Source organism: Petaurus breviceps, unplaced genomic scaffold, assembly GCF_028583685.1.
Source record: "Petaurus breviceps papuanus isolate PSGF00001 unplaced genomic scaffold, PetGlider_PUasm1.0 64, whole genome shotgun sequence".
Taxonomy (NCBI): Eukaryota; Metazoa; Chordata; class Mammalia; order Diprotodontia; family Petauridae; genus Petaurus; species Petaurus breviceps.
This window is the reverse complement of record NW_027186428.1, coordinates 7,005,933-7,019,623: the sequence shown is the minus strand read 5'-3', so window position 1 is coordinate 7,019,623 and position 13,691 is coordinate 7,005,933. Positions and strand designations below refer to the sequence as shown.

Below are 13,691 nucleotides of genomic sequence, written 5' to 3'. Positions count from 1 at the left end.
CCAAGTGTACCATTTAATGTTGTTCCTGTCTTTGGACACATGATCAATTCAACCCCAAAATTCTTTTGTCTCTTCAAGAAGAAACTGATCCATCCTTTCATGTAGCTGCAAATTGTTATGTTTCCTGGTTATGCTTAGTGAAAGGATGCTAGTTTTGCTGGCTGAACAATTGTGTTACATGAATATATTGGGGTATCACTACACCATAAGAAATTAGGAATATGATAGATCCAGAGAAACTTGGGAAAGCTTTGTATCAACTGATGCTGAATGAAATAAGCAGAACCAGGAGAACAATTTATATAATGACCACAATAATATAAAGGATAACAGCTTTGGAACACTTCAAGAATTCTCATCAAAGCAGTGACAAACCACAATTTTAATATATTTCCCAGCTCCTAGCATAGAAGTGATGGATGAGAGACTACAAATGCAAAATAAGAGCTATCTTCATATATGACCAATGGGCTAATTTGTTTTAATTGTGCTATGTTTTGTTACAAAAAAGGACTTTTCTCAAGAGGGCAGGGGAAGGAACAGCTACATACTAATGATAGAAGTACAAAAAAGAACATGAATAAGACATTTTAAAAAAGAAAACAAAATTCAGAAGGAGACATAAATAGGCAATGTCATCACTACTTTCTTCTTTTTTTTAAGCAATCAGGGTTAAGTAACTTGCTCAAGGTTACACGGCCAGTTATTTCTGGGTGTGGTGCTAAGTATCTAAGCCCGGATTTGGTACCCAGGTGTGATAGTAATGGCATTTAAAGATTCCCCCTGTATTGGCTTGGTTTTCAAATTGATTGTGTTAAAACCCAGAGTTTGTTAATCCCACCTGTGGGATGGGCTTGTTGATGTGAAAAGAAAGTCCTGAACTGGGAGGAGCTGGTGAGGTAGATTTGGAGAGACACTAGAGAGAGGCGGAAGATCTTTTTGGAAGCAGCACCTCGTGGAGAGAGAGAGACTAAGAGAATTGCTGGTGGCCGCTTTGAATTGCCCTGGACTTTTGAGACCTGCCCCCTGAGCTGCCAAGGACTGAGGAGATATGGCTGTTATGCTGGTACTTTGTCTGTCTGTTTTGATGTTGTTTTGCCAGATTTGTCCACTGGTGAAAGACTGTCCTTTTGTTGAAGAAGTCCTGGAACCTGGCTGTTCGCTAAGAAGCCCTGAGACTGTCCTGCAGACAGAGAGTGAATACTGTCCACTGGTGAGGGACAGTACTGTTGTTGCAGGGGTCTGGAGACTGTCCTGCAGACAGAGTGAATACTGTCCACTGGTGAAGGACAGTGCTGTTGTTGCAGGGGTCTGGGAGCCTTTCTGTTGGTTCAGAAGCCCTGAAGAAGGATTTTCTTGTTGTATGTTTACAGAAATCCTGGGAGAGGGCTTTGCTAATGTGTTCAGGGGTTCTAGGACTGTTCTACAGACAGAGGATAAATTCATGAAGGGACTGGCAATGTATCTTATGGCCTTGCTAAGCCTTGTCTCCCCAGGAACTAAAATTGCTGAGAACTTGCCTCGTGTCAAGATGAAGAAAAGACCTCCATTTGGGTATTAAGTGCTGTGTTTAAACTTGATGTAACTCTGGGGTAGATTCAATTGTGATCCAGGGGTGGGGAACTTTTGACCTTATGTTTGGAAACTAATCTCCATTTGAGAAGAGGGGCTTTGTGGTGGACTTAATTAAGGTATAGCCTAGGGGTGGAGAAGTATTTAGAACAGGGACTTTGTAATTGATTGAATGATTGGAAGGTCCTGGGGTGGGGTAGTCCTTGGAGATTATTTAATCACACTTAGTAAATGCTGTATTTTGAATGATGTCATGTTTTGATCTTCTCTGTTCTTGGTTTGTCACTGAATAAAATAGAGAGCACCTATGCTGGTATTTTGAACCTGGGAAGTTGCCTTTCCTTGGCATTACATTACACCAGGTCATCCCGACACTGGGGCCGGTGCTCTTATTCGCTGAGCCACCTGGCTGTCCCTCATCACTACTTTCTTAAATTTAGTAGATACTTTAAAAAAAACCATACATAACAAAAGTTTGCTTTCACATACAATCTTTGGTTTTGATTTTTAATACATTGAAATGTTGTTTTTCGATGATCAACTTTAAAAAGTATCAATATTGACATGGTTCATTTCTTCTAAAGGACTTAAAGAGGTCCTTCTAAAGAGAATCTCTAACAAGGTGTAAGGACCCCTTAATCTGGGGTCCACAGACCACCTTTGGATGGATTCCAGGGGAGTCCATGAAATTTTATGGGGAAAAAACATGTATTTATTTCCATAAATAAATGGTTTTGTTTATAATCCTTTTATCTTTTATGAATTTAAAAATATTATTCCTCAAAAGGAATTTAGATACATGACACAAAAAACATTATTCTTATTCTAAATGCATGAAGGGAAAGGCTCTGTTCATATCCATTTCTGAATTTCTAAAGTGAATAAATTAAATCTGCCAATGCCCTGTTGATATCCATTTCTGAATTTCCAAAGTGAACAAATTAAATCTACCAATGTAAGTCAGCACCTTCTCTGAAAATTAAGTCTTAGAGAGTCATCTAAAGGAGCATGTGTCAGAAGCCAGACTCAAACCCAGTCTTTATTGGCTTCAAGGCTGGCTTTCTTTCCATTGTACCTACCCCTATGTTTACAGAGGATCTAAAAATACCGATTTTTAGTAGCCTTTCTATCTATATTTATCTATATTATATCTATATCTAGATAGATAGATAGATAGATAGATAGATAGATAGATAGATAGATAGATAGATAGATAGATAGATAGTCTCCGTACCATAAGGAGGGAATGAGATTAGATTCTGTCACTTTTATCAGCAGATGTAAGAAATGATCATATGGTTTAAAAAAAAAGGATACATGGGGCAGCTAGGTGGCACCATGAGCAGAGCAGCAGCCCTGGAGTCAGGAGGATCTGAGTTTAAATCCAGCCTCAGACACTTAACACAAAAACTAGCCATGTGAATTTGGGCAAGTCACTTAACCCCAGTTACCCTCCAAAAAGCAAAAAAAGAAAAAAAAGGATACATTTATTTGCCTGTTATGAGATGAAATTCACCACTGAATCAAAAAGTTATGTATAAATTAGCAGCAAGTCAAAGAGATCAACCATCCAGTTCTTACCATCATAGTTTTTGAGTTTCCTCCTAAGGAGTCCTGAAGAAGACGAGTCAATTTTGAATTTCGATAGGGTACATGAGTGCTTTTTCCATCAACCAAGGCAGAAATGACATTACCCAGAGTGGAGAGTGAAAGGTTAATTTTTGTGGCTTCTTTCAGTCGCTGTCCAGTAGCTCCAGTTTTTGCCTGTCTTTCTGAACCCTAAAAATGAACAGAGAGGAATTAAGATGAAAAAACAGAGTAGATTCAGGAGAAAACAAGAAATTTTTTAAACTGTCCATTGAAAAATTAAGTGAACAAAAACTCAAAAAAAATTAAGAACTAAATTATATCACTGACTTCTCATTTGTATAAGGAGTTTTGAAAATGAAAGTAGAAATTATCCACTAAATCACTAAAGAAAAATCTTTCTCACTTAGCATCATAATACTTACAGCAAGATCTACAAGATGGAGTTTGCCCATCCGAACATGCATATTTCCATCAATACCTTTTTCACTACATTCAATGGTAATTGTAAATATAGCATGGGAACGGGAACTATGTTCATTCATATTAGTTGCTCCAACAGAACCTTTAAGAAGAAAATCACTTTAAAAAGGTAATGTTCAAACATGTCTGAAAGTACAAAATTAGATGATTAAATAATGACTTAAAGTATGTAATTTTATGAGACATAAGGCTTTTAAAAAAGACATATCCACTTCTGAATTACATAGATAACAATTAATTTATTCAACCATTATTGGAAATCTTTGTCAAGGGTTTTGATGTTGATTGTGAAGGAATCTGTTTTGCCGTTTAAACTAAAATTTTAAAATAAAATACTTAATTTTAATCCCAGATGCTACTGTTCAGTAAAGTGTCAAACTGAAAAAAGAAGGTATGTTATAAAATTCAACATCCCAACTAATTTAGCTGTGCTTCTAAAAAGCACTAAGATTATGTTCATTTTATCCCAAAGTAATGATCTCATTCAAAGATCTTATTTCATAGATTCATGCAGAAGTAACCTACAAGAAGATATAATAAAATTTAAGAATAACAAAGTTAAGCCTTCAACAAAGGCCCACTGGGATGCCTTATTATGAAATGCAAGTGACACTTGGTATCCCAAATACCTAGTACCAGTGGAACACAAACTTTTGGCAGTTCCTATGTCAATCTGGAGAGGATTACATATACAGAACCAGCAACTGTCTCTTCTAACAACTTAATTAAGTCAGACTCAGTTACAGCAACTCATTAAGCCATCTACTAAGACACAGAGGAATTGGAATTTAATAAAGAGAGTATTCAAATAGATGAAGTCACAAATGTTTGAAGTACTGAGAAATATAAGTATCTGATTTATGCCATAAAATGAGAATCTAATAAAGTGCTAATTCATGGTTCACAGCTATTTCACAGACTAACATACACAGGAACAAAATGTAAATATACAGTGCGTGGAGTAGTGGATTTTCTTTAAAGCAAAACAATGTAGACGGTGGCATTCTTAGATTTTTTTTTAATTAAATGACCATACTTTATTTATAAAATGGCTTTAATTTTAGATGGAAACTATTATTTAAGCAGGAAATGTAAAATGTAAAATGCACTGATAGTGATTTCATATACAAATTTTGTAAATTATCTTCTGTTAATATTCACTTTCTTTTGGGGGATTAAATTATGTGGAAGTTTCTAAGGAATACCACCATTTGCATGGCATAAAATAGACTAGAACTGAAAAGAAATTTGTCCTACCTACTCAATTATTTTGCTCACTGCCAGATACACAACTATTAGAATATCTCAAAATCATGTCTCTTTCACATGGCATCAGGCTGTGATATAACTTACATTACCACCTTCACAATAAACTAATGTACTCAACATTAAAGATTTATTGCCAATTAATGACTGTACTTACGATTTTTGTGGCCTAATGTCATAATTCTATCCATATCATCCGCATTATTTACTACATAAGCTGACAGATCTTTGATGTAAACTCCCACATCAGGTCTTTCCTTAACCTGAAAAATAAGATTACATTCTGATAATATATGATACTTTCTAAATCAATATTCCTTGTATTTGTTTACAGATTACTACAGCGATGGTGTAACATGTCAACATAGCAATTTACAATAATCCTTAAAATGGGAGGAAATAATTTTATTCCTCTACCTACCCATCCCTTCATTAACCTGTTCTCTATTCTAAAAGAAGTAGTGAACTGAATCAAAGGAAAACAAAAAGTATGTTGGCCTGCTTAGGAAGACTTGAATGCTACATAGGTTGCTATTACTCTGACTCACTTGACAGAGGATTTTTTTTTTTATCATCATCATATTCATGACATGGGAGAAAAGCACTTCCTCACATTAAGGAAAAGTGACTCTTCATCCAGTTAACAATCAGTTTGGCCCAGCAGAATACAGGCCAGTAGGAAAGTGACTAATGCTACACAAACTTATGTTATTACTTAAAACAAATTGGACAATGCATCCATTAGAGAAAAACAATTATTAGCTATGAAAAGTACAGCATTCACAAGTCATGTGGGATGGGATATTATGTGACTGGGAACAAATTTGATCTGTGACTATCAGGCCAAATGAGAAAAGTTCTTTGACAATGAAACTCTTTTGTAAAAGGAATTTAAATAGTTTATAGGATGAAGTAAAATGCCAGAAGATACTAAAAATTAGAGCAAAACAAGAATACATCATTGCAATATCTTTTCAATTTTAACAGACATAGTTCCAACTAATTTCTAATACTGTCTATAAAGAGAATTAGACTAGATTAAACTGAAAACAACTATACAGTCCAGTATAGTGTCATGAGCTCAACTTTAAGTTAAAACACTAAAACTGTTTATACTAAAGTAGCTAAAACTTCAATTTATTTAATTGTCCTCTTAAAACTTAATAAGAGGAAGATGCTTGGCATCATAGAAAGAGTACTAGACCTGGAGTAAGGAAACCTGAGTTGGAGTCCCAACTCTCTTTCTTATTAAATCTATGATTTTAAGTAAGTCACTTGACTTTTTTGTATCTAACTTTCCTTATCCCCTCTACATCACAAAAGGGTTTTTGATGGTTCCCTTTAGCTCTAACATCATGATTCTGTAATACTATGGAAAAATAATTCTTACCTGACAGTATTAAAATTTTCAAAATATCCTCACCTCTAATCTCTGTGTCTGATCCTTTCCTAGAAGGTCACGAACTTCCTCGTTATAAATTTCCAAATAAGACACTCTAACCAAAAACCTAAGAGAAAAGAGTAAGTTCTGTTAGGATATGTTGAGTTTGGGATTCACATTTAGTATCTGGTTCAAAATAACATGTAAAAAAGCTGACAACCTTTTGTTGCCTCTATTTCCTACAAGTACTTACTTCTTAGGTCACTGCAATTTAACTTCCAATACCAATGCCAAACAAAAAGATTAACTATGATCTCTTAATTGCCAAATCCAGTGATCTTCTCAGTCCCTATCCTTTCAACTTCTCTGCAACATCTGACACTATTGAATACCCCCTCTTCCTGTATATTCTCCCTTTTCTAAATTTTCCTGACTCTGCCCTCTCCTGTCTATCTACTGTCCAATCCTCTCTTCCAAATCCTTTGTGAAGATATTATCTGTCTTTGTGATTGTACCCAAGTGTTCTCTGTTCTAGGACTCTCCTTTTCTGTCTCTCAGTGATCTCATCAGCTACCAGCGGTCCTGACACAGGTAGGATCAAAGACACAACTTCTTGCTGTCAGGATAACACCTACAGGATGGGCCAATGACAGGAAGTCCAACCTCCCTTCTTCCCTAGTACCTAAAACCAACCAATTAATGAAGAAACATTTTTAAATGCCTAATTTAGACGCTAAGCTAAACCCTGGAGATACAAAGAAAAAACTGAAACAGTTCCTGCCCTTAGGAAGTTTACATCCTAATGAAGAAGATGACATATGTGGCTTAGAAGGGAGAGAACTAGCAGTTAGGGAGATTAAGAAAAGTTTTACATAGAAGATGGTACTTTAGTTGACTCTTGATTGAAATCAGATGAAGATAAGGAAGGAGTACATTCTGGGTTAGGAGTACTGTGTGTGGAACAATAAGTAGGCCAATATGGCTAGATTGTAGAGTTTATAGAGAGGATGTAATATGTACTGGAAATGAAGGAATGAGTCAGGTTGTGAAGAGCTATGAAAGACAGAGCAATTTATATCTGATCCTAAAAAATAATTTCACTTTAGGAAAATCATTTTAGCAGCTGCAGCTATGTGGAGAATGAATTGGAGTGAAGAGAGACCTGAGGTAAAGAGAGCAAATGAGAAGACTATTATAATAGTGCCAGTGAGAGTTGATGAGCACCTCAACTAGGATGGTGATTACATGGAGAGAAGGGGATATTTGTGAGATATGTCATGTCAGTTAATCAATAAATATTTATTAAATGCCTATTATACACCAAGCACTGTGCTAAGCACTTAACATACAAAAAGAAGCAAAAGACAGTCCCTGCCCTCAAGGAGCTCACAATCTAATGGGGGAGACAACAAATAAATATATACAAACAAACTATATAGAAGATGAAAAGGAAATAGAAAAGGAAAAGTATTAAAACTAAGAGAGTTTAAGAAAGGCTTTTTATGTGTAAAGTGGGATTTTAATTAGGACTTAAAGGAAGTCACAGAAGCCAAAAGGTGGAGATGAATAAGTGCACTCCAGGCATGGTGGACAGCCCATGAGAAAATTCCCAGAGCTAAGAGATGGGGTATCTTGTTCATGGAACAGCCAGGAGGCCAGTGTTACTGGACTGAAGAGAATTTGGCAGAGAGTAAGGTATAAGAAGCCTGGAAAGTTTGAAGAGGATTAGGTTATAAAAGATTCTTAAGTCAAAGGCACTGGAAAATTAGGAGTTTTCCTAGAGGTAATAAAGAGCCACTGGTGGTTACTGGAGGGAGGAAATTGGAAGGAGGGGGAAGACAAAGAGATGTTGTAGAGCTAAGAACAACAAGATGTGGCCATTAGATATGTGGAGGCAATAAGAGGAGTTGAAGATAACACTGAAGTCTCAAACCTGGGTGCCTGGCATGATAGTGCTACCCTCTATAGTAATGTGAAAGTTTGCAGGAGAGAATGCGTTTGGAAATGGAAAATTGGGGGGAGGGGTTGGGGTGGAACAGGAGAAGAGAAAAGAATAATTAGTTCTGTTAGGACATGTTGAGTTTCAGATTCACACATAATATCTGGTTCAAAATATTCAATAGGACTAGTCAGGGAAGCAGTAGAGAAAAGATGGTAGAGTAGAAGAGCACTCAGCCAAGCTTTCCCAAATACCCCTCCCAACAATTCTAAAATAACACCTCAAATCGAATTATGGAACAGCAGAACCAATAAAAGGTTAAGTCAAACAATTTTCCAGCCCAAAACAACTCAGAAAGCTGGCAGGAAAGGTCTCTCTAATGAGCAAGGTGTTCAGGCCTGGAGCACAGCACAATCCACACCATGGCACCAGCCTTGGAGGCAGCTGCATTAGCAGTGAGAACTTCACAAGTTTTCAGCCAGTGGACAGTGAGGAAGGAGGTTGAACACCTGGAGACTGCAGGGGACCCTTTACTGGCACTGGCTCAGGACTTGTTGCACTGCCCGTATGCAGTTGTGGACCTCCGTCCCAGGGCCAGAAGGAGCATTAGCACTTGTGGCCACAGCGGAGCAGGGGCCCTGGTTGTAGTTCAGAATGGAGAGGAGTGCTTGTGGTCACCCAGGAGGAAAAGAAATCCTGCCTTAATTCTAAGAGAGAGGGGAACACTAGCAATTGCAGCTACAGAAGAGTGGGAGGGACCTGGTCACAGTCCTAGGGCCAGGAGGAGTGGTGGATACATACGAACAACTTCCTGGAAAAAGACCAGAGCACAGGCCGAGAGAGCAGTCACCAAAGCTCTCCCCAGATCAGACCTGCATCTAGGCAGTAGGCAGGAGTCAAAATTAAAACAAGCTAAATTTGTTCAAGGAATAGATAGGTTTTTAGTAGCTCATTTTCCAAGTAAATGTATAATTAATGATTAAACTATTTTGTAGATAAACCATATTTTTAAAAGGGAAATTTCAATTAATATCAATTAATTACACTTACTACTTAAGATTTTTATTTATAATGAAATCATATTAATGTTTAAAAAAATCACTTTGCTAAGTGGAACATAATCCAGAAACTGTAATCAACAAACATTTCTTTATGAAGTCACCTTCAGTAAGACTTCCCAACTGTAGCAATTTCTTTAGAAATCTTAAAACTAACTTTAGAAGCAGCCTCATTTTCTGAGTTTACTTTCTTGAAAAACTGTTGTTACCCACTGAGATTTTTCAACAATTTGGATGCTTTGTTTTTCATTGGTGCCCAATTTGCTTAAGTCAGGATGTTTTGATTCAAAACAGTGACAAAGATTATATTCCTTTGGAACAGCTATTACTTCTTGGCAAACAAGGTACAATGTTTTGTCTCTTGTGTAAGTAAATAAGTATCTATTTGTCCAGTCTGGATTAAACACTCTACATTCTGCTTTGATCTTCCATTTCTTTTTATCATCCATTTTACAAATCACCCCAAAAGCCTTAATGTTAGAACCAAAAGATCTCCACAGCAATTGCTCACATATAAAAAAATACTGACCTGAGTGTCTGATCTCACAGAGAGCGCTAGACACTCATGTAACCTGGAGGGCAGCCATGCAGCAAGGAAGGGGAAGAAGCCCTTACATTGTTGCCATTCATCACACAGCAGGCATCAGCTGGAGCAGGCGCATGGCTTCACTCACTTTGTCCCTGTTCAACACCAGTAATGACTGAAAATACAACAAGAAGATGACTCTCACTCTTCTCAGACTAGAGAGAGACTGATGATGGTTGGTTAATGTGGGTCATGTGACAAACAGGAGAGACTGTGCAGTTGTAACCCACCCACCAAGTGACATGATGGGCACAAAGTGACTAGTGTAGTGGAAGGTGGGTTAAGCAGAGCATGGAGAAAGCACTTATTACATCTTGACTTTATTTTACATTCTCTACATTTTTTGTGGGTTGCCCAAAATCCTCTGGCAGGCCATATGTTGTGCAGGTCTACCCTAGCTCATACCTCCCTAGATTATAAACACTGAAAACCTACAGACTCCCAAAGCTAGTTCTGAAAACAGGAGCAAAAAAGGCGTGAAGGTTAGGATGGTGACCCCTCCCTCCCTAGAAACAGAGCCCAACTTGAACATAAAGTTGAAAGTCAAGAAAGAGACTGGGAAAATGAGCAAACAATGGAAAAAAGAACCAGACCATATATAACAAGTTAATACAATGACAGGGAAGATCAATATACAAATCCAGAAGAAGATAATGATGTCAAAGGTATTCGAAGCAAAGCCTCAAAGAAAAATGCAAATTTGATATAAGCCCAACAAGAATTCCTAGAACAGCTGAAAAAGAACTTTTAAAATCATATATCAGGAGCTAAGATGGTGGTATAAAAGCAGGAAAACTCTATGAGCTCCCCCCATAACCATCTCAAATCAAATACCTATAAAATAGGACTCTAAATTAATTTTAGAGCTACAGAACCCACAAAGTGAAAAAGAGAAACAAATCTTCCGCTAAAGGCAGCCCAGCAGGCCAACAGGAAGGGTCCATCATAGCGCACTGGGAACCAAGCACAAGGCCACGTGAGCCCATGATTTTAACCTGAGGGCAGCCCCGACCAGCAGCAGCTGGAAGGGACTTCGAGAAAGTGGATTACCAGTGGCTGTGGTGGTTTCCAGAAACATCAACCTATAAATGCCAAAAACAAAGTAAAAGGTATAGAACTCTGCTGGAACTGGGGGGGACAGGAGAGCGGGTCTGGCCCTTGCCCCTGCCCCGTAAAGTGAGAAGTGGATGAGGTGCGGCAGCCCTGCAGACGCCACTGCATGGCTGCTTCAGAGCTCCTGGCCTGCAGATCATAGGGGGCGCCAAGCAACCATTCAGAGGGTAATTGCTCTTGCTTTAACCTGCCTGGATCTGGATCATGGTCTTGGGTGGTGGTCCTGAGCTGTGTGACCAGTGAGCCAGAGTTTGTGGGGCCTGTAGAGACAGGGCCCACCTAATAGCTCCGACAGCTGCGAAAACCCCAGTGACTTGGGACAAAGCTCTCTCCTCTGGAAGCAGAGTTCTACTGTGGCAAAGAGCTCAAAAGTCAAGTAACTGAGTGGCAACATAAGCATGCAAAGGAAGCAAAGCAAGCACAGCAATCCAACTTTAGATTCCTTTTTGGAGGACAAAAAGGATCAAAGCATGGAATGGGAAGAAGACAATGAAGTCAGAACTCCTGCACCAAAAGCATCCAAGAAAAATATAAACTAATTACAGGCCATGGAGGAGCTCAAGAAGGATTTTGAAAATCAAGTAAGAGAAGTGGAAGAAAAATTGGGAAGAGAAATGAGAACAATGCAAGAAAATCATGAAAAGAGATTCAATAACCTGACTGAAGCAAATAATACCTTAAAAAATAGATTAACTCAAATGGCAAACGAGGCCCAAAAATCCAATGAGGAGAAGAATGTCTTAAAAAGCCAAATTTGCCAGATGGAAAAAGAATCTCAAAAGCTCACTAAAGAGAATAATTCCTTCAGAATTAGATTGGACAAATGGAAACTAATGACTTCATAAGAAATCAAGATACTTTTAAACAGATCCAAACAAATGAAAAAATAGAAGGCAATGTGAGATATTTCACTGGAAAAACCAATGACCTGGAAAATAGATCCAGGAAAGATAATTTAAAATTTTTTGGACTATCTGAAAGCCATGATCAAAAAAAGAACATAGAAATCATCCTTCAAGAAATTCTCAAAGAAAATTGCCTTGATGTTTTAGAACCAGAGAGCAAAACTGTAATTGAAAGAATTCACCCATCACCTCTTGAAAAAGATGCCAAAAAGAAAACTCGTAGGAATATTATATCCAGGTTCCAGACTTCCCAGATCAAGGAGAAAATATTACAAGCAGCCAAGAAGAAACAATTTGAATATTATGGAAACAAAATCAGGATAAGACAGGCTCTGGCAGCTTCTACTCCCTTCTTGAGGGACTGAAGAGCTTGGAATATGATATTCCAGAGGTCAAAGGAGCTGGAATTAAAACCAAGAGTCACTGGGGCGGCCAGGTAGCACAGCAAGTAAGAGCACCGGCTCCAGTGTCGGGATGACCTGGGAATCGAATCCAGGCTCAGACACTTAGCACCCACCCAGGAATAAATGGCCGTGTAACCTTGAGCAAGTTACTTAACCCCAATTGCTTAGGGGCGGCCAGGTGGCTCAACGAGTAAGAGCACCGGCTCCAGTGTCGGGATGACCTGGGGATCAAATCCAGGCTCAGATACTTTAGCACCACACCCAGAAATAACTGGCCGTGTAACCTTGAGCAAGTTACTTAACCCCAATTGCATTAAAAAAAAAAAAAACAAGAGTCACCTACCCAGCAAAACTGAGTATCAGGTTTCAGGGGAAAATATGGTCATTCAATGGAATAGAGAACTTTCAAGCATTCTTAATGAAAAAACCAGAGTTGAATAGAAAATTTGACATTTAGATACAAGAAAGAGAGGCATGAGAAGATAAACAGGGAAAAGAAATCATAAGGAACTTATCAAAGTTGAACTATTAACATTCCTACATGGAAAAACAATAATTGTAACTTATGAAACTTTTCTTAGTAGTTGAAGAGAATAGAAATATATATATATGTATATATTTATATTCATATATATACATATATATGTCTATATATGAGAGTATATGGGCATATGAATACATATGTGAATGTGTGTATACATGTTTACAGGTATACATACATAGAGGGCACAGGACCAATTTAACAGGAAGGGATGATACTTAAAAGGTGAAATTAAGAGGTAAGACAGGAATATAATGAGAGGAGATGGGGAGAGACAGAATGGGGTAAACTATCTCATAAAGAAGAGGCAAGGAAAGTGGTTACAATGGAAGGGAAGAACAGGAAGGCAAAAGGTAATGGTTCAACTTTATTCTCATTGAATTTGACTTAGGGAGGGAATGACATACACACTAAATTGGGTATCTCACCCTACAGGAAAGTAGAGGGGAAGGGGATGACGGAAGTGAGGGCAGACAGAGTGGGGAGGGAAGTTAGAAGCACCCACTTTTGAAAAGGAACAGGATCAAAGTAGAGAACAGAACAAGTGGGAGGTGGGATAGGAGGGAGGGAAATATAGTCAGTCTTTTATAATATATCCACTATGGAAATATTTTGCATAGCTACACATGTACAACCTATATTGAATTGCTTATCTTCCCAGTAAGGGTGGGTGACAAGGGAGGAAGGGAATGAATCTGGAATTCAAAGTTTTAAAATCAAATGTTTAAATATATATGCATATATATACTACTATTAATATTATTTTACAGGTAACTGGGAAATAAGATATACAGGCACTGGGGCATAGAGATGTAGAGATCCACCATGCCCTACTGGAAAGTCGGAGGGGGTATAG

General features: G+C 38.0%; 1 protein-coding gene across 3 annotated transcripts in view; it reads right to left on the bottom strand.

The window, feature by feature from the left end:
* Positions 1-13,691, bottom strand: part of KIF3A (kinesin family member 3A) — a 75,681-nt gene that overhangs the window by 41,118 nt on the left and 20,872 nt on the right. For all 3 annotated transcript variants that reach the window (XM_069103857.1, XM_069103858.1, XM_069103856.1), the window contains exons 4-7: positions 6,332-6,416; positions 5,066-5,171; positions 3,585-3,724; positions 3,154-3,351 (exon numbers count right to left, since the gene is read on the bottom strand). In XM_069103857.1, the coding sequence (XP_068959958.1) occupies positions 3,154-3,351; positions 3,585-3,724; positions 5,066-5,171; positions 6,332-6,416 (529 nt within the window). The remainder of the gene's footprint in view (positions 1-3,153; positions 3,352-3,584; positions 3,725-5,065; positions 5,172-6,331; positions 6,417-13,691) is intronic.